This window comes from Solanum pennellii, chromosome 1 (assembly GCF_001406875.1).
Source record: "Solanum pennellii chromosome 1, SPENNV200".
In the NCBI taxonomy this organism is placed as follows: domain Eukaryota; kingdom Viridiplantae; phylum Streptophyta; class Magnoliopsida; order Solanales; family Solanaceae; genus Solanum; species Solanum pennellii.
In genome coordinates, this window is record NC_028637.1 from 92,680,706 (window position 1) to 92,699,694 (window position 18,989).

An 18,989-nucleotide genomic window follows, 5' to 3' on the forward strand; every position below is an offset into this window, starting at 1 on the left:
GAACAGTAAAATTAATTTATTTTGGTTTGGTTCGATTTTCGATATTTATATCCACCACTACCACTAGTATTTACCAAAATATCTTACTATCTCATAATGCTATATACTCACAAGACATTTATGGTTGAGAGACAACTGAATATATCCACTTGGGTTGGGAAGGGGATGGGAGCCATCACTATCTACTTATTTAGCTGGCCACTGGTAGCAATCCCTACTCTGCAGGTGGACTGGTGAGGTCTTTAAAGTCTCATTTACTCCAGCAAATCCTAAGACTTTTCAACATGCATGTTGGGATGGACAGCACAGTACTAACAAATGAAGTTAACTTCCCAAAATGTCAAAGACTTTTAAAAAAGAATGGTATTACTATCTGATTTTCTTTCTAAAATTTCAGTTTTAAATTCTAGCTAGATTCGTTAGACATTTCATCACTATCCAAATAGGCACAATTAGTCCAGATTTGGGAGATAAAGAGCCATCTATCAAGAGTTTGTTCATTCTCAAGATTTGAACAAGAGATATCTAGTCATCTCACTCCTAGTTATCCAAACATAACTTTAAGCTCTCTCTCTCCCCACCCCCTTACCCCCCAGGCACACTGTCTACATGATTGATTTTTAGTCATTCATCAAACTCGGAACGATGAAAAATGTCACTATGGCCTCCTCTCCCCGGGATGATTATCAACTCCACAGCACAATTGCACCGGTAATTTTGAGTCATTCATGAAACTTGATTGGTAAGAGTTCACTTTTACACATATCTGCTGTCTTTACTACATTAGTGTCACTAAAGCTCATCCCAATCTTCTCCGCCTAACAGTATTAATTGTTACAAGGGCCTAATCTTTTTATATGTGTTATCCTACAAAGTCAATTGAATATTTGAGTAATGTGTAGTGAGTGAAAATGGGATCAAGAAACATTTGGTTCCCATATTCTCCATATCCTGTCTTGTTTTCATGGGCCCTTTCTGCTCATCTCTTTTTAGCTATAGCACAAAGATCCGCTTATATTGTCCATTTGGACAAATCTTTAATGCCTATGTCTTTACTGATCACCATCATTGGCATTCTTCTACTATTGATTCCATCAAAGCTTCTGTTCCTTCATCAGTAGACAGATTCCACTCTGCTCCAAAACTTGTTTACTCTTATGATCATGTGTTTCATGGCTTCAGTGCTGTTTTGTCCAAAGATGAACTGGCAGCGTTGAAGAAGTCACCAGGTTTCATTTCAGCTTATAAAGACAGAACTGTGGAACCTGACACTACTTACACATTTGGTTACCTCAAGCTCAATCCTTCATACGGGTTATGGCCAGCTTCTGGTTTAGGCCAAGATATGATCATTGGTGTTCTTGACAGTGGCATCTGGCCAGAATCTGCAAGTTTTTAAGATGACGGTATTCCTGAAATCCCCAAAAGATGGAAGGAATTTGCAATCCAGGCACCCAGTTTAACACTTCCATGTGCAACAGAAAACTCATTGGGGCTAATTACTTCAACAAGGGACTTTTGGCTGATGATCCCACTCTGAACATTTCCATGAATTCTGCTAGGGATACTAATGGTCATGGCACACATTGCGCTTCCATTGCTGCTGGGAACTTTGCGAAAGGTGTTTCCCATTTTGGATATGCACAAGGAACAGCAAGAGGGGTTGCCCCGCAAGCTAGGATATCTGTATACAAGTTTAGCTTTCGTGAAGGAAGCTTAACATCGGATCTAATTGCTGCTATGGACCAAGCTGTTGCAGACGGTGTTGACATGATATCCATTTCTTTTAGTAACCGTTTCATTCCCTTATATGAAGATGCTATATCTATTGCTTCTTTTGGAGCTATGATGAAGGGAGTGCTGGTTTCAGCTTCAGCTGGAAATCGAGGTCCAAGTTGTGGAACTTTAGGCAATGGATCTCCATGGATCTTGTGCGTGGCAGCAGGCTTCACCGACCGGACATTTGCAGGAACATTAACTTTGGGCAATGGATTAAAAATTAGGGGGTGGAGCTTGTTTCCTGCAAGAGCCTTTGTCAGGGATTTTCCGGTGATTTACAATAAAACTCTATCTGATTGCAGTTCAGATGAGTTGTTATCACAATTTCCTGATCTCCAAAACACCATCATCATTTGTGACTATAATAAACTTGAAGACGGTTTTGGTTTTGATAGTCAAATTTTTCATGTCACTCGAGCAAGATTTAAAGCAGGTATATTTATCTCTGAAGATCCAGCAGTGTTCAGGGTTGCTTCTTTTACCCACCCCGGAGTTGTGATTGACGAAAAGGAAGGGAAAGAAGTCATCAATTACGTTAAAAACAGTGTTTCTCCCACGGCCACCATAACATTCCAAGAAACATATTTGGATGGAGAAAGGCCAAGCCCATTTCTTCTTGGATACTCATCACGAGGGCCCTCCAGAAGCTATGCAGGAATCGCAAAGCCAGATATTATGGCTCCAGGGGCACTTATTCTTGCAGCAGTTCCACCTAATATCCCTTCGGTTTCTATTGAGAACCTACAATTAACCACTGATTACGAGCTTAAATCAGGCACATCCATGGCTGCACCTCATGCAGCTGGAACTGCAGCAATGCTAAAAGGCGCACATCCTGATTGGAGTCCTTCAGCTATTCGCTCTGCCATGATGACTACCGCAAACCATTTGAATAGTGCACAAGAGCGTATTACAGAGGACGACGACATGGTAGCCTCGCCTCTAGGCATCGGATCAGGGCATGTTGATCCAAACAGGGCACTTGATCCCGGCCTAGTATATGATGCTACTCCACAAGATTACATAAATCTTATATGCTCTTTGAATTTCACAGAAGAGCAGTTCAAAACATTCGCAAGATCATTAGCCAATTATCACAACTGCTCAAATCCATCAGCTGATCTCAATTATCCATCATTCATTGCCTTTTATTCATACAGCCAGGAGGGTAACTACCCCTGGTTGGAACAGAAATTCAGGAGAACCCTTACAAATGTTGGTAAAGGTGGGGCAACTTATGAAGTAAAAATAGAGTCTCCCAAGAACTCTACAATTTCAGTGTCACCACAAACATTGGTGTTCAAGAACAAAAATGAGAAGCAAAGCTATACTTTGACAATTCGCTATAGAGGTGACGAGAAAGGAGGTCAAGATGGTTCTATCACTTGGGTTGAAAAGAACGGAAATCATTCTGTAAGAAGTCCAATGGTGATAACTTCCACAGTTGATGTTTGGGCTTCAAACAATTAGGATTTAGGACCATCAGATTATGTATGCTGAATGAAAAAGTTGTGTTATTCGATAACCTACTTTAAGTCTATTTATCCCTAAGAACTCATTGATCAATAGTAAAAGAAATCTTTTTCTAGAGTTTGTATATTATGATTCTTCTGTGGATAGGATAAGTCTCATTAGTCAAGCAAAAGCCTAAAACAGTCTACAGACTTCTCAAAAGATATTTTGGGGGAAGGACTAAATATTCAATATGTGGGATAAGAATTTTGACTTTGCTATAAGTAAATAGTTGCCCCTTAAAAAATATCTCTGATAAAGTTTAGACGACATACAAAGAGAGAGTTCAATAAGCTTTCTGTTAATAATTATGAATGGTCATTTCTCTTTACTAATCTTCCAGTTCTCATTCATGATTCTCCAGATTAACAATGCTAATCAAAATTATTGTCATCATAAATTATTCAGAAGCAGAGAATATGATAAATAACATTTAATTAGGTGGATAAGAGGGGTCACATTTGAGTCTGACATATAGGTCCCTTTCAGGCTTGATGGTAAAGTTTGCTTTTACATAAGCCGCCTATCTTTACTGAATTAGCTCATTTTCGATGGATAAGAAGAGTCAACTTATCTAGCTGTACTGATTGCTAAAGGGACCTCATATGCTTCTATACTTCATCCTATAAAGTCGAATGAATATTTGGTGTCTTAAGAACACAAGTGTGTAGTAAGTGATGAACATGGGATCTAGAAATATTTGGTTTCCATGTCCATATCTGATCTTGCTTTCCTGGTTCCTTTCTGCTCATATCTTCTTAGCTATGGAACAAAGATCCACTTACATTGTCCACCTTGACAAGTCCTTAATGCCAAATGTCTTTGCTGATCACCATCATTGGCACTCTTCCACCATTGAATCCATCAAAGCTTCTGTTCCTTCATCAGAAGACAGATTCCACTCTGCTCCAAAACTTGTTTATTCTTATGACAATGTGTTTCATGGCTTCAGTGCTGTTTTGTCCAAAGATGAACTGAAAGCTTTGAAAAAGTCACCAGGTTTCATTTCAGCATACAAAGATAGAACTGTGGAACCTCACACTACTTACACATCTGATTTCCTCAAGCTCAATCCTTCATATGGCCTATGGCCAGCTTCTGGTTTAGGCCAAGATATGATTGTGGCTGTTCTTGACGGTGGAATCTGGCCCGAATCCATGAGTTTCCAAGATGATGGTCTGCCAGAAATCCCCAAAAGGTGGAAAGGAATTTGTAGGCCCGGTACCCAGTTTAACACTTCCATGTGCAACAGAAAACTCATTGGGGCTAATTACTTCAATAAGGGTATTTTGGCGAATGATCCCACTGTGAACATCTCCATGAATTCTGCCAGGGATACTAATGGTCACGGCACACATTGCGCTTCCATTGCTGCTGGGAACTTCGCCAAAGGTGTTTCCCATTTTGGATATGCACCAGGGACAGTAAGAGGGGTTGCTCCACGAGCTAGGATAGCTGTGTACAAGTTTAGCTTCAATGAAGGAACTTTTACATTAGATTTAATTGCTGCTATGGACCAAGCTGTTGCAGACGGTGTTGACATGATATCTATTTCTTTTGGTTACCGTTTCATTCCCTTATATGAAGATGCTATATCAATTGCCTCTTTTGGAGCTATGATGAAGGGAGTGCTAGTTTCAACATCAGCTGGAAATCGAGGTCCAAGCGTGGGAAGTTTAAGCAATGGATCTCCATGGATCTTGTGTGTGGCATCAGGCCACACTGACAGAAAATTTTCAGGAACTTTGACTTTGGGAAATGGGTTAAAAATTAGGGGATGGAGCTTATTTCCTACAAGAGCCTTTGTCAGGGATTCTCCAGTGATTTACAACAAGACTCTGGCCACTTGTGATTCAGTTGAATTGTTATCGCAAGTTCCTGATCCCGAAAGCACCATCATCATCTGTGATTATAATGCAAATGAAGATGGTTTTGGTTTCACCATTCAAATTTCTACCGTCATTCGAGCAGGACTGAAAGCAGGCATCTTCATCTCTGAGGATCCAGGAGTGTTCAGTTCTTCTTCTTTTCCCTACCCGGGAGTTGTGATTGACAAAAAGGAAGGGAAACAAGTCATTAATTACGTTAAAAGCAATGTTGCTCCCACGGCCACTATCACGTTTCAAGAAACATATGTGGATGGTACGCCTGCCCCAGTTCTTGCTGGAAGCTCAGCACGAGGGCCCTCCAGAAGCTACTTGGGCATCGCAAAGCCAGATATTATGGCACCAGGGGTACTAATTCTTGCAGCATTTCCACCAAATCTCATTTCAGTAAGTATTCAGACGAACTTAGACCTATCCAGTGATTACGAACTTAAATCAGGCACATCCATGGCTGCTCCTCATGCTGCTGGAATTGCAGCAATGCTGAAAGGTGCACATCCTGAATGGAGTCCTTCTGCAATTCGCTCCGCTATGATGACCACAGCAAACCATTTGGATAGTATTAAAAAACCTATAAAAGACGATAATAACTGGGTTGCCACACCCCTAGACATGGGTGCAGGGCATGTTGACCCAAACAGAGCTCTTGATCCCGGGCTAGTATATGATGCCACTCCACAAGATTACATAAATCTTATATGCTCTATGAATTTCACCGAAGAGCAATTCAAAACATTTGCAAGATCATCAGCCAATTACCACAACTGCTCAAATCCATCAGCTGATCTCAACTATCCATCATTCATTGCATTGTACCCGTATAGCCTGGAGGGGAACTTCACCTGGTTGGAGCAGAAATTCAGGAGGACCCTTACAAATGTCGGTAAAGGTGGAGCAACTTATAAAGTGAAGATAGAAACTCCAAAGAATTCCACAGTTTCAGTGTCTCCACAAACACTGGTGTTCAAGGGGAAAAATGATAAGCAGAGTTATAATTTGACAATTCGATATATAGGTGATAGTGATCAGAGTAGGAACTTTGGGTCGATCACTTGGATTGAAGAAAATGGCAACCACACTGTTCGGAGTCCTATAGTGACAACTACCATTATTGAGGTATGGGATAGCGAAGACTAAGGCGATCAGATTCTTGAGAAGCAAGTACACTGTACAAGACTAAAGGGAATTAAGGGGGGGGGGGGATTTATGTATAAATACTGAATGAAAAATTTGTCCTATCAAAAAGACATCGGAATAAATAATGTATGCATTAGGAGCAACTTTGTGCCAAAAAACTTCCCAACATTGCCTATTTTTTACCCCTGATTACTGTGATCAATCCAAATCGTCAAATGTGTATTCCTGCTTCTCAAGTTTGCATTTGAAAGGAGATGTATTTTAAAATATAAACGTCTTGTCTTTCTAAATCTTTGGAACAACTTTTATAATATGAACACTTCAATTTGTGGGTGTATAAAATAAAGAAAAGGACTTACCAAAAAGAGCATAGCTGATCGTTTGAAGGCATTTACGTTGTTATCTCAATGAAAGCCAACCTATTGGATTCATGGGAGATATATAGCTGATAAGACATTACAAGTGCACTAAACCTAGGTTAATGAATTGCCACAAAATGACAGGCAATTTTCAACTTAGTAAGGTGGTTCATCGACAATCTGATTATTCACACAAGAAAACCAAGAAGCTAACAATCTAGGTTAGGAAAGTTTGAGTGGGTATGAAGCAGGAAAGACTAAAATATTTTTGTTTAGCATAAATGAACTACGATAAAATAAGAAGATGAGGGTCTATCAGCCTTCGGTGACAGTGGCGGAAGCAGCTTTTCAACTAGTTCATTCCAATTCAGCATTTTCGTTTGGACCATATTTCCTAGTATCATTCCTATGTTCATTGCTATACCGTCATTTATCCATGTTGGACGTTACTTGCCCCTGAAATTTTATTAGCCTTGTCTTTTTTCTTGTTCATCACATCTAAACTCAGCCCTGTTATTGCTTTAACTGGTGAAAAGTTCAAATTTACTCATTTATAGAGTGGGAAGTAGGGAAGTTTGAATTTTTGGAAAAGAGTCTAAATTACCCCTTGAACGATACGAAATAGATCACTTATAATTTCTGTAGCATTTTGAGATAAAAACTGCTCCACCGTTATCCTAAAAGATCACACATATCTTCAAGAGTTAACAACCCAAATTTGTAATGACGTGGCAAGCGCAAGCCAGGTGATCAGTCATTTGGGTTGAAGAAAATGGCAACCAGGCAGTTAGGAGTCTTATAGTTACAACTAAACTGTTGAGGTCTGGGTGATTCTTGAACTAAGAGGGATATTATATATGTATAAATACTGAATTAAAAGTTTTTGTCCAATCAAAAAGGCATTGCCTATTTCTTTTATCCCTAAAGTATGATCAATCCAAATCAACAATGTTGATACACAAAAAAACCATGTTAAGAAAGAACAATGAAGAACATTAAAGAAAGAAGATTTTACCCAATTGTGAGGAGAAGTCACTACAAAGAACTTCTCAGCATGCTATTGGGGATTTTGGGGAGGGTTTCCCTTTTTTTGTCTCTGCTCTGTTACAACTTACAATTGATTGTTGTCTTTTTGAAGAAAATACAAAAATATTTAGGTTTTATTAGTTTTCGTTAAGCTTAAAATGTCAGAATTCGAATCACACCTCTGAATATTAAGATGTGTTTTAAGATTTAGAAGTTTAAATCTAAATACACATCTGAATATTTTTCTCTTTTAAAAAAGAATGACCTAGTTTCCTTTTTAGTCTGTTTAAAAAAGAATGACTCATTTTCTTTTTTGGCAACACTTTAACTTCAACTATCCACGTGACATGTTTTAGGCCGCAAGATTAAAGGATATTTTGGTACATTTGACATAACTTTAATTTAGAACCACAAGATTAAAAAGTCTTTTTTCTTTTCTTAAATTTCGTTTCAAGTCAAACTAAATCATTCTATTTGAATCGGAGAGAATAATGATTTATGTCAGTGGTTAGTAATAATAGTGGTGACAGTTGTGATGGAAAAGATGATTAATGTTGTAGTGACTAATGTGATGGTAACTGAAGAACGTGTGGTAGTTAACGATATGTTGTTGTCAATTAGCAACCGTACTAATTGTAATAATGAAAATAGTGTAGTAGATATTGATCGCAGTGATGATAATGTGATTGATAGTGATAGAAGAAAGGGTGGACTGTTTGATGGAGGTGGAGGTGACTTGTAGTAGTAGAAGTGGTTAGGGATCGTGTAGAAGTGGTTAGGGATCGTGGTTGGTGGTTAGTGACGTAATTATATATAATTAACCATAGTGATAATGATGATAATGGCAAAGATGATTGGTAATGATGTGATTGTGGATAAAATGGTAAGAAAAGTTATCCACACTCCGCCAAGATAGACTGAGGCGGCTGTTTTTATTTACGTTTATATCAAAACATTTATTAGAAGCTGAGTGATTTGCCGCATCCCATCGTTACGTCCCACTACATTATTGATGTTGAGTCATTCATTGAACCTGAGACCACAAAAAAACAAAAAGGACTCTATGGCGATTTATCCCCTCGTTGAAAAGGAAAATGAAATATGTATCTGTTTGTTTGATTTTATTTAAAAGAATGACACATACTCTACTTGTTTAATTTTTCGACAATGTTTACTACTATTTCCAGAAAGGGGTATATGATCAATAAGAAAGGGTGAAATATTATTGCATTGAGATATTGATAAAAAAAATTATATTACAGTATAAGAAAATAACAGTGAATTGAATGGATAACAAGAGTCAAGATTGACATCTAAGGTGCTATCAAGCTTTTGATTGGTTTACACAAGCCGCCGCCTATATTTACTGCATTAATACCTCTTAGGTCATTTCAGTATCCACCTAACAGAATTGATTGCTAAAGGGGCCTCATATGCTTCTATTTTTTAAACTTATAAAGTCAAATGAATATTTGGTGTCTTAACAAGTGTAATATAGTGAGTGAACATGGGATCAAGAAATATTTGGTTTCCTTCTTCTTTACATCTAGTCTTGCTTTCATGGGTTTTTTTTGCTCATCTATTTTTAGCTTTAGCACAAAGATCCACTTACATTGTCCATCTTGACAAGTCCTTTATGCCTAATGTCTTTGCTCATCACCATCATTGGCATTCTTCCACTCTTGATTCTATCAAAGCTGTTGTTCCTTCATCAGTAGACAGATTCCACTCTGCCCCAAAACTTGTTTATTCCTATGACAATGTGTTTCATGGCTTCAGTGCTGTTTTGTCCAAACATGAACTGGCAGCTTTGAGGAAGTCACCAGGTTTCATTTCAGCATACAAAGACAGAACTGTGGAACCTCATACTACCCATACATCTGATTTCCTTAAGCTTACTCCTTCGTCGGGGTTGTGGCAAGCTTCTGGTTTAGGACAAGATGTGATCATTGGTGTTCTTGACGGTGGAATCTGGCCAGAATCCGCGAGTTTCAGAGATGATGGTATGCCTGAAATACCCAAAAGGTGGAAAGGTATTTGCAATCCAGGCACTCAGTTTAATACTTCAATGTGCAACAGAAAACTCATTGGGGCTAATTACTTCAATAAGGGAATTTTGGCGAATAATCCTACTGCGAAAATCTCCATGAATTCTGCCAGGGATAATGATGGTCATGGCACACATTGCGCTTCCATCGCTGCTGGGAACTTTGCTAAAGGTGCTTCTCATTTTGGATATGCACCGGGGACAGCAAGAGGGGTTGCTCCACGAGCTAGGATAGCGGTCTACAAGTTTAGCTTTGATGAAGGAACACTATCATCAGATTTAATTGCTGCTATGGACCAAGCTGTTGCAGACGGTGTTGACATGATATCCATTTCTTATGGATACCGTTTCATTCCCTTGTATGAAGATGCTATATCCATTGCTTCTTTCGGAGCTATGATGAAGGGAGTATTGGTCTCAGCTTCAGCTGGAAATGAAGGTAGCGGTTCATCTGTAGAAAATGGATCTCCATGGATCTTGTGTGTGGCATCAGGCCACACTGACAGGAGATTTGGAGGAACTTTGACTTTAGGCAATGGATTAAAAATTAGGGGGTGGACCTTGTTTCCTGCAAGAGCCTTTGTCAGGGATTCTCCAGTTATATACAACAAGACTCTAGCCGCTTGCGATTCAGATGAATTGTTATCGCAAGTTCCTGATCCCGAACGCACCATCATCATCTGTGATTACAATGCAGATGAAGAGGGTTGGGGTTTCTCTAGCCAAATTTCTCACGTCATCAGAGCGAAACTTAAAGCAGGCATCTTTATTTCTGAGGATCCAGAAGTTTTCAGGTCTTCTTCATTTCCCTACCCAGGAGTTGTGGTTGACAAAAAGGAAGGGAAACAAATCATCAATTACGTTAAAAATAGTGTTTCTCCGACTGCTACAATCACGTTCCAAGAAACTTACGTGGATGGAAGCCCAGCCCCAGTTGTTGCAGGAGACTCCGGACGAGGGCCCTCCAAAAGCTACTTGGGAATTGCAAAGCCAGATATTATGGCGCCAGGGGTACTGATTCTTGCAGCATTTCCACCTAATCTCATTTCAGATAGTATTCAGAACATACAATTAACCACTGATTACGAGCTTAAATCAGGCACATCCATGGCTGCACCTCATGCTGCTGGAATTGCAGCAATGCTAAAAAGTGTGCATCCCGAATGGAGTCCTTCAGCTATTCGCTCTGCCATGATGACAACAGCAAACCATTTGGATAATACTCAAAATCCTATTAGAAGGGATAATAATAGGGTAGCCACACCCCTAGAAATGGGAGCAGGACACGTTGACCCGAACAAAGCTCTTGATCCCGGCCTCATATATGATGCCACTCCACAAGATTACATAAATCTTATATGCTCTTTGAATTTCACGGAAGAGCAGTTCAAAACATTTGCAAGATCATCAGCCAATTACAACAACTGCTCAAATCCATCAGCTGATCTCAATTACCCATCATTCATTGCGTTGTACCCATTCAGCATCGAGCGCAATTACACCTGGTTGGAGCAGAAATTCAGGAGGACCCTTACTAATGTTGGTAAAGGTGAAACAACTTATAAAGTGAAGATAGAAACTCCGAAGAATTCCACAATTTCAGTGTCTCCGCGAACTCTGGTGTTTAAGGGGAAAAATGATAAGCAAAGTTATAGTTTGACAATTCGATATATAGGTGATAGTGATCAGAGTACGAACTTTGGGTCGATCACTTGGGTTGAAGAGAAGGGTAACCACTCTGTTAGGAGTCCTATAGTGACGTCTCCCATAATCGAGGTCTGGGGTAGCTAGTGATGACTAGGGCCATCAGATTCTTGAGTTTTAGAGGTATAAAGGGAAATGAAGTGAGATAAAAATTAAAAAAAAAATTGTATATTTCTTTCTATGTGAATGTACAAGCTAAAAGTTTTTGCTTTGAACAAATGAGGGCAAGCTAATGAATATGTGCGCAGAGAATACTGGTTTACAGTAGTTGAAGTTTCATTGTAATTAATAAACATGATGTTGAGTTAATAATACCATGCTAATTAATTCAATATATTATGATCCATGATATTACGTCTTCAGTTGAACTGCATTTATCATATTCGTTGTTTATTTGCTCTTGAATTTACTATTTTCACTAATTTGAGACTAGTATAATACATCTATATTCTTGTATTGAACTCAGAAGGTCAATGGCGCATCTGGTGATACACTAAGCTTGGAATATTGCTTCTTTCGTTTTCTTCTCTAACTATTTCTAGTACTTTGAATTCTCACTTTCTTTGAAGATAAAATTATTATATTTCCTTTCTTATTAGGGGTGTATATGATCGGGTTGGTTCGGATTTTTCAAATATCAAACCAAACTATCTGTGTTGGATTTTTAAATCTATAAACCAAACCAAAAAGCCAATAAAACTCGGGTTTTTCAACCTCGGGTTTTCGGATTTTTTCCGCTAAATATTCATACAAACATATAATTTACTTGTAATTCAAATATTTCTTCAGTTCTACCAAAATATATCTATCTAAGGTGTTTCTTAAGAGTATAACACAACCGATGATATGATTAATGACACTTAAATATCCAAATATATATATATATATATATTAGGAATTGCGTAAAACAAATATTGCAAATTAACAAATCATAATGAAAATGACCATAATTTAAAAGTACTAAATCATGTTAAAATAAGTTTAATAATTATTAGTTACATGACTAAATATTAAAGGAAATTAAAATTAGATTATGTATGTCAAATGTCTAAACCAATGTAAAATCAAAGAACAAATATTCAACATTATTATCATTCTTAGTGTTAAATTGATTTCTTTTTTGCTTTAATATTAATCTGATTTTGATTTAAATTTTATTATAATTACCAACACCTATTGACTATAATCTTTACGAAACTATTCAAAATTCTAAGTTTCAAACTTGAAATAATATATTAAAAGATAAAAACTAGGAAAAAGTATAAGAAATATTTAAAAATAATATCAAAGTAAATATTTTTATGTGTAAAATAAAAATTTTAAATTATATATATAATGTGGGGCTGACTTGGTCTCGGGTTATTTTTTTTTAGTTAAAATCAACCCAATCCAAATATTGTCAATTTTTTTTCAACACCAAACCAAGTCAGACCAACCACTAATCGAATTTTTTTCGGGATTAACTCGATTTACGATTTAATTTGGTTTTAGGTTACCCCTATTCCTTATATACGTCCCATTACATCATTGATTTTGAGTGATTGATGAAATTTGGGACCAGGAGGAAAGGTCTATGGCCTTTATCACATAATTTTCAATGGAACCTTTGATTAAAGCCACAATTATTCGAGTCATTACCAAGAAAGTAAAAAGATAAAAGTTCTTAAAACCGAAAAAAAAAAAGGATAACTTATGACAAAGTTAAAATCATTTTTGTGATTCAAACCATCGATATTGATCATATGAGATTATTTTTTTACCTCACAAAAGAAGTTTGTGGACGCAAAAATATAAGATTTATCTTCTAATACATACCAAAATCATTCCAGTGGAATATTTCATAACGTTACATGATTGATATCGAGTCATTTATCATACCTATATAAGGACCATGAAAATGACTGATGATAATTGTGCTGAATAGTCATTTGTCTTATTTAATCTTTCAATTCTCATTTGACTGATTCTACAAAGCAACATTGCTTATTAAAATCATTAACAGATACTCCCTCTGTCCCATTTTATGTGGCGATATTTGATTTGACACGAGTTTAAAAAATAATGAATACTTTGAAATGTTTATCAAATTGCCCTTGAAAAAAGTAACTCACTTATCTCACTCCTCATAAATGTATTAGAAAATTAAGTGGGATCAATAAAGGTAAAAGAAAAATTATATCCTTAAATACTTACCATATAAGGAAATGTGACATTCTTTTTGGGATTGACTAAAAAGAAAATGGTGCCACATAAAATGAGACGGAGGTAATAGTAATATATATTACGAAAAAGGCTCAAAAATATCCCTAAATTATCCAAAATAGGTCATATTTACCCTTAAACTATATTTCGGCTCAAACTACCCTTCCCGTCATACTATTGGGTCAAAACTACCCTTCTTCTTAACGGAAGTTGTTAAATGTCACGTGGATGTCACATGACATGCTAATATAGTTATACTGCCACATCGACCAAACGTAAAAGAGTCAAAAATACCCTTAAACTATCCGAAATAGCTCATATTTATCCTTGAGTTATATTTCGGCTCAAAACTACCCTTTCCTTCAAACTATTGGGTCAAAAGTACTTTCTTATTAACAAAAGTGGTTAAATGACATGTGGATCATAGACTAAATCCCTAAATCCTAATTACTCCCCCCCCCCCCCTCCCTCATTTCATTATTTTCCAGAAGCGATTTCACCTCTTTGTCCTCATTTTGCAGCTAGGGTTTCACAGTTTTCTTCGTGGCTAGGTTTCAAAGTGGATATTTGTGGTTGTAGGTTAGTAAATATTTTTTCTTATTTTATTATGTTAACGTTCAAAGCATGATATTTAGAATTTCATAACTTTCTCTTTATTTCGCGACTAGGGTTTTGCAACTTTCTTCGTGGTTGAGTTTCAAAGTGGATATTCGAGGTTGTAGGTTAGTAATATAAATATTTTTTTCTTATTTTTTATGTTTACGATTTCAAAGCATGATAATTAAGATTTCACAATTTTCCCCTCATTTCGCTGCTAGGGTTTCATAGCTTTGTTCGGGGTTGGGTTTCAAAGTAGATATTCGTGGTTGTAAACATAAAAAAAAATAAGAAAAAAGATTTATTCACCTATAACCACGAATATCCACTTTAAAACCCAACGACGAAGAAAACAGTGAAATCCTAGCCGCGAAATGAGGGAGGAGTGAAATTGTTCATGGAAAATAATGAAATGAGAGGAGAAAAGAGTGATTAAGATTTAAGATTTAATTTGTGTGGCAGTGGAACCCTATTGACGTGTAATGTAGAATTCACGTGACATTTAACACCTTTTGTTAATAAGAAGGGCACTTTTGAACCAATAGTTTGATGAAAAGAGTAGTTTTGAGCTGAAATATAGTTGAAGGGTAAATATGAGCTATTTCAAATATTTTAAGAATATTTTTTACCCTTTTCCGTTTTGTCTATGTGGCAGAACTATATTGACACACATAGCATCCACGCGGTATTTAACAACTTCCGTTAAGAAGAGGTGTATTTTTGACCCAATAGTATGACGGGAAGGATAATTTTGAGCTGAAATATAGTTTAAGGATATATATGAGCTATTTCAGATAGTTTAGGGGTATTTTTGACCCTTTTCTGTATATATAATTTAGAAGCAAAAGGAGAATAAGTTGGCAGAATTAGTATAGTTTACTTTTATACAAGCCGCCTACCTTTACTACTACAGTAGTACCTCTTTAGCTTATTTTAATCTCCACCTAACTCTACTGATTACTGAAGGGACCCTCATGCTTTCTATGCATATAATCTTATAAGATAGATTGAGAATTTAGTGATTTAGGAAGTGTTTTGTGTAGTGCTATGGAATCTAGAATGGGGTTTCATTATTTTCTTCATCTTCTCTTTCTTTCTACTCATATGTTCTGTTTCTTAGCTATAGCACAAAGATCCACTTATATTGTCCATTTGGACAAATCTTTAATGCCTAATGTCTTTACTGATCATCATCATTGGCATTCTTCTACTATTGATTCCATCAAAGGTTCTGTTCCTTCATCAGTAGACAGATTTCATTCTGCTCCAAAACTTGTTTACTCATATGACAATGTGTTTCATGGATTCAGTGTTGTTTTGTCCCAAAATGAACTGGCAGCGTTGAAGAAGTTACCAGGTTTTGTTTCAGCTTACAAAGATACAAATGTGGAACCTCATACTACCTACACATCTGATTTCCTCAAGCTCAATCCTTCATCTGGGCTATGGCCAGCTTCTGGTTTAGGCCAAGATGTGATCATTGCTGTTCTTGATGGTGGAATCTGGCCTGAGTCTGCGAGTTTCCAAGATGATGGTATGCCTGAAATACCCAAAAGGTGGAAGGGGATTTGCAGGCCTGGAACACAGTTTAATACTTCAATGTGCAACAGAAAACTTATTGGGGCTAATTACTTCAATAAGGGAATTTTGGCTGATGATCCCACTGTGAACATTTCCATGAATTCTGCTAGAGATACTAATGGTCACGGCACACATTGTGCTTCCATTGCTGCTGGGAACTTTGCTAAAGGTGCTTCCCATTTTGGATATGCACCAGGAACAGCCAGAGGGGTTGCTCCACGAGCTAGGATAGCTGTGTACAAGTTTAGCTTCAGCGAAGGAACTTTTACATCAGATTTAATTGCTGCTATGGACCAAGCTGTTGCGGATGGTGTTGACATGATATCCATTTCTTTTGGGTACCGTTTCATTCCCTTGTATGAAGATGCTATATCAATTGCTTCCTTTGGAGCTATGATGAAGGGAGTGCTAGTTTCAGCTTCAGCTGGAAATCGAGGTCCAAGCGTTGGAAGTTTAGGCAATGGATCTCCATGGATCTTGTGTGTGGCAGCAGGCCACACTGACAGGAGATTTGCAGGAACTTTGACTTTGGGCAATGGGTTCAAAATTAGGGGGTGGAGCTTGTTTCCTGCAAGAGCCTATGTCAGGGATTCACTGGTGATTTACAACAAGACTCTGGCCACTTGTGATTCAGTTGAATTGTTATCGCAAGTTCCTGATGCTGAACGCACCATCGTCATCTGTGATTATAATGCAGATGAAGATGGTTTTGGTTTCGCAAGCCAAATTTTTAACGTCAATCAAGCAAGAGTAAAAGCAGGCATATTTATATCTGTGGATCCAACAGTGTTCACCTCTTCTTCTTTTTCCTACCCGGGAGTTGTGATTAACAAAAAGGAAGGGAAACAAGTCATCAATTATGTTGAAAACAGTGCTGCTCCCACAGCCACCATAACGTTCCAAGAAACATACATGGATGGAGAAAGGCCAGCCCCAGTTCTTGCTCGATTCTCAGCACGAGGGCCTTCCAGAAGCTACTTGGGAATCGCAAAGCCAGATATCATGGCACCAGGAGTACTGATTCTTGCAGCATTTCCACCTAATATCTTTTCAGAAAGTATTCAGAACATAGAATTAGCCTCTGATTATGAACTTAAATCAGGCACATCCATGTCTGCTCCTCATGCAGCTGGAATTGCAGCAATGCTAAAAGGCGCACATCCTGAATGGAGTCCTTCAGCTATTCGCTCCGCCATGATGACCACAGCAAACCATTTGGATAGTACTCAAAAGCCTATTAGAGAGGATGATAACATGATTGCCACACCACTAGATATGGGAGCAGGGCATGTTGACCCGAACAGAGCTCTTGATCCCGGCCTAGTATATGATGCTACTCCACAAGATTACATAAATCTTATATGCTCTATGAATTTCACCGAAGAGCAATTCAAAACATTTGCAAGATCATCAGCCAATTACAACAACTGCTCAAATCCATCAGCTGATCTCAATTACCCATCATTCATCGCCTTGTACCCGTTCAGCCTGGAGGGGAACTTCACCTGGTTGGAACAGAAATTCAGGAGGACCCTTACAAATGTTGGTAAAGGTGGAGCAACTTATAAAGTGAAGATTGAAACTCCTAAGAATTCCACAGTTTCAGTGTCTCCGCGAAATCTGGTGTTTAAAGGGAAAAATGATAAGCAAAGTTATAATTTGACAATTCGATATATAGGTGATAGTGATCAGAGTAAAAACTTTGGTTCGATTACTTGGGTTGAAGAAAATGGCAACCACACTGTTCGTAGTGCTATAGTGACTTCAACCATTATTGAGGTATGGGGTAGCGAAGACTAACGCGAAATAAGATACAAATAATATAGTACGTAATATATGCTAAATGTAAAGTTGTTATCCAGGAAATAAACAGGAACAACTTTGAACCATGTAATTATTTTGAATTTACCTATTGGTGAGCTAATAATCACATTTAACTATATTTAAGAGTAAAACATAAACAGAATTTCATTTATATTCACTTTGGTCGATAGACTTTGGCACTAGAACTACTAAATTAAGTTAAAATATTATTTTTATAGATGTTAGATATTTATATATGGTATTTTGTTTAATCATTACCCTTATCAGATGATTGCCCTTAATGAATTATCCATATGTATACATAATAAAACATTAATTATATATGTTTTATAATTGCCCTCTTGTTTTTTAAAAAAAAGTTTAATATTTTTCCTAAACTTACTATACAATTTTTTCCTTTTTTTTCACTTTATTCAAAACAAAGTGTGAAAATGAAAAATTAAGCCGCGTGTAACAATTTAAAACTAATCGTCACGTCCTTTGGTGAAACAACATGAATATCGAAAACTATTTATATAAAAGGACTATTAATCATATATTATACTATTATTCTTCATTATATTTTACATTTTCTGAAAGCAACAAAAGAATTATAAGAAAAAAAAATGGCACAAGAAATGGAACAATGTCAATGGGGAATTGGTTCAATGTTGATGATGTTAGTCGTGGTGATTTGTCTTTTATTTCTACCATTATTTATGGGTTCGATTCAGCCACCTTCTCTCTTCGTCTTTCTCATGATTCCTCTTGCAATGGCCGTCATTTGGATTTATCTTTCGTGTGCCTCTGAATCTGTTTGAATAATAACGTTACTTACATGGATTAATTTATTTTTCATGTATATATAGTTGAGTAAATTCGCATTACTGGATTAAAATAATTGAATGATGTGAAAGCCAAGTGGAATTATTGTTATTTTTTCCTTATTTTTACATCGCAGTGCAAGGAAAATGATGTACTAAGGAAACAAATGCACGACGATGCACCTATGATTTTCTTTTTTTTTACATATATTTTGTATTTCTATTAATATAATATTTTACCTTGTGTTACTGGTGCTCTAATTGAATATGTTATCCAATTTTAGTATAGTTTAATGAGACTTAAGCATGTGTTCAATATGGAATTTTTTTCGAAATTTTACTAGTGACATTTTATATTTATTGTATCACTCATACACTTTCGCTAATTTAATTAGTTTATTCCGCTAGCCAGAACTTTCCTGAGTATCTCTTTTATGATTGACATTTTATATTGATTGTATCACACACATACATCGATAATTAAGTATGATCCCGGTGGATTTTCCCCCTATGTCTCTATTATGTTTGAGAT

General features: G+C 36.9%; 4 protein-coding genes across 4 annotated transcripts; all 4 read left to right on the forward strand.

Moving 5' to 3' along the window:
• Nucleotides 1-392: 392 nt before the first annotated feature.
• Nucleotides 393-17,805, forward strand: LOC107014594 (subtilisin-like protease SBT1.9). The gene is made up of 2 exons (XM_015214568.2): nucleotides 393-1,006; nucleotides 15,383-17,805. Exons 1-2 carry the CDS (start codon nucleotides 912-914, stop codon nucleotides 17,628-17,630), a joined length of 2,343 nt encoding a protein of 780 aa, XP_015070054.2. The 5' UTR covers nucleotides 393-911; the 3' UTR covers nucleotides 17,631-17,805.
• LOC107028668 (subtilisin-like protease SBT1.9) lies at nucleotides 888-3,442 on the forward strand. The gene has a single exon (XM_027915265.1). It carries the CDS (start codon nucleotides 1,429-1,431, stop codon nucleotides 3,247-3,249), a length of 1,821 nt encoding a protein of 606 aa, XP_027771066.1. The 5' UTR covers nucleotides 888-1,428; the 3' UTR covers nucleotides 3,250-3,442.
• On the forward strand, nucleotides 3,825-6,351 carry LOC107031430 (subtilisin-like protease SBT1.9). The gene has a single exon (XM_015232801.2). The coding sequence runs from the start codon at nucleotides 3,969-3,971 to the stop codon at nucleotides 6,312-6,314; it is 2,346 nt and encodes a 781-aa protein (XP_015088287.1). The 5' UTR covers nucleotides 3,825-3,968; the 3' UTR covers nucleotides 6,315-6,351.
• Nucleotides 8,202-11,784, forward strand: LOC107030914 (subtilisin-like protease SBT1.9). Its single transcript, XM_015232130.2, has one exon. The coding sequence runs from the start codon at nucleotides 9,207-9,209 to the stop codon at nucleotides 11,535-11,537; it is 2,331 nt and encodes a 776-aa protein (XP_015087616.1). The 5' UTR covers nucleotides 8,202-9,206; the 3' UTR covers nucleotides 11,538-11,784.
• Nucleotides 17,806-18,989: the final 1,184 nt, after the last annotated feature.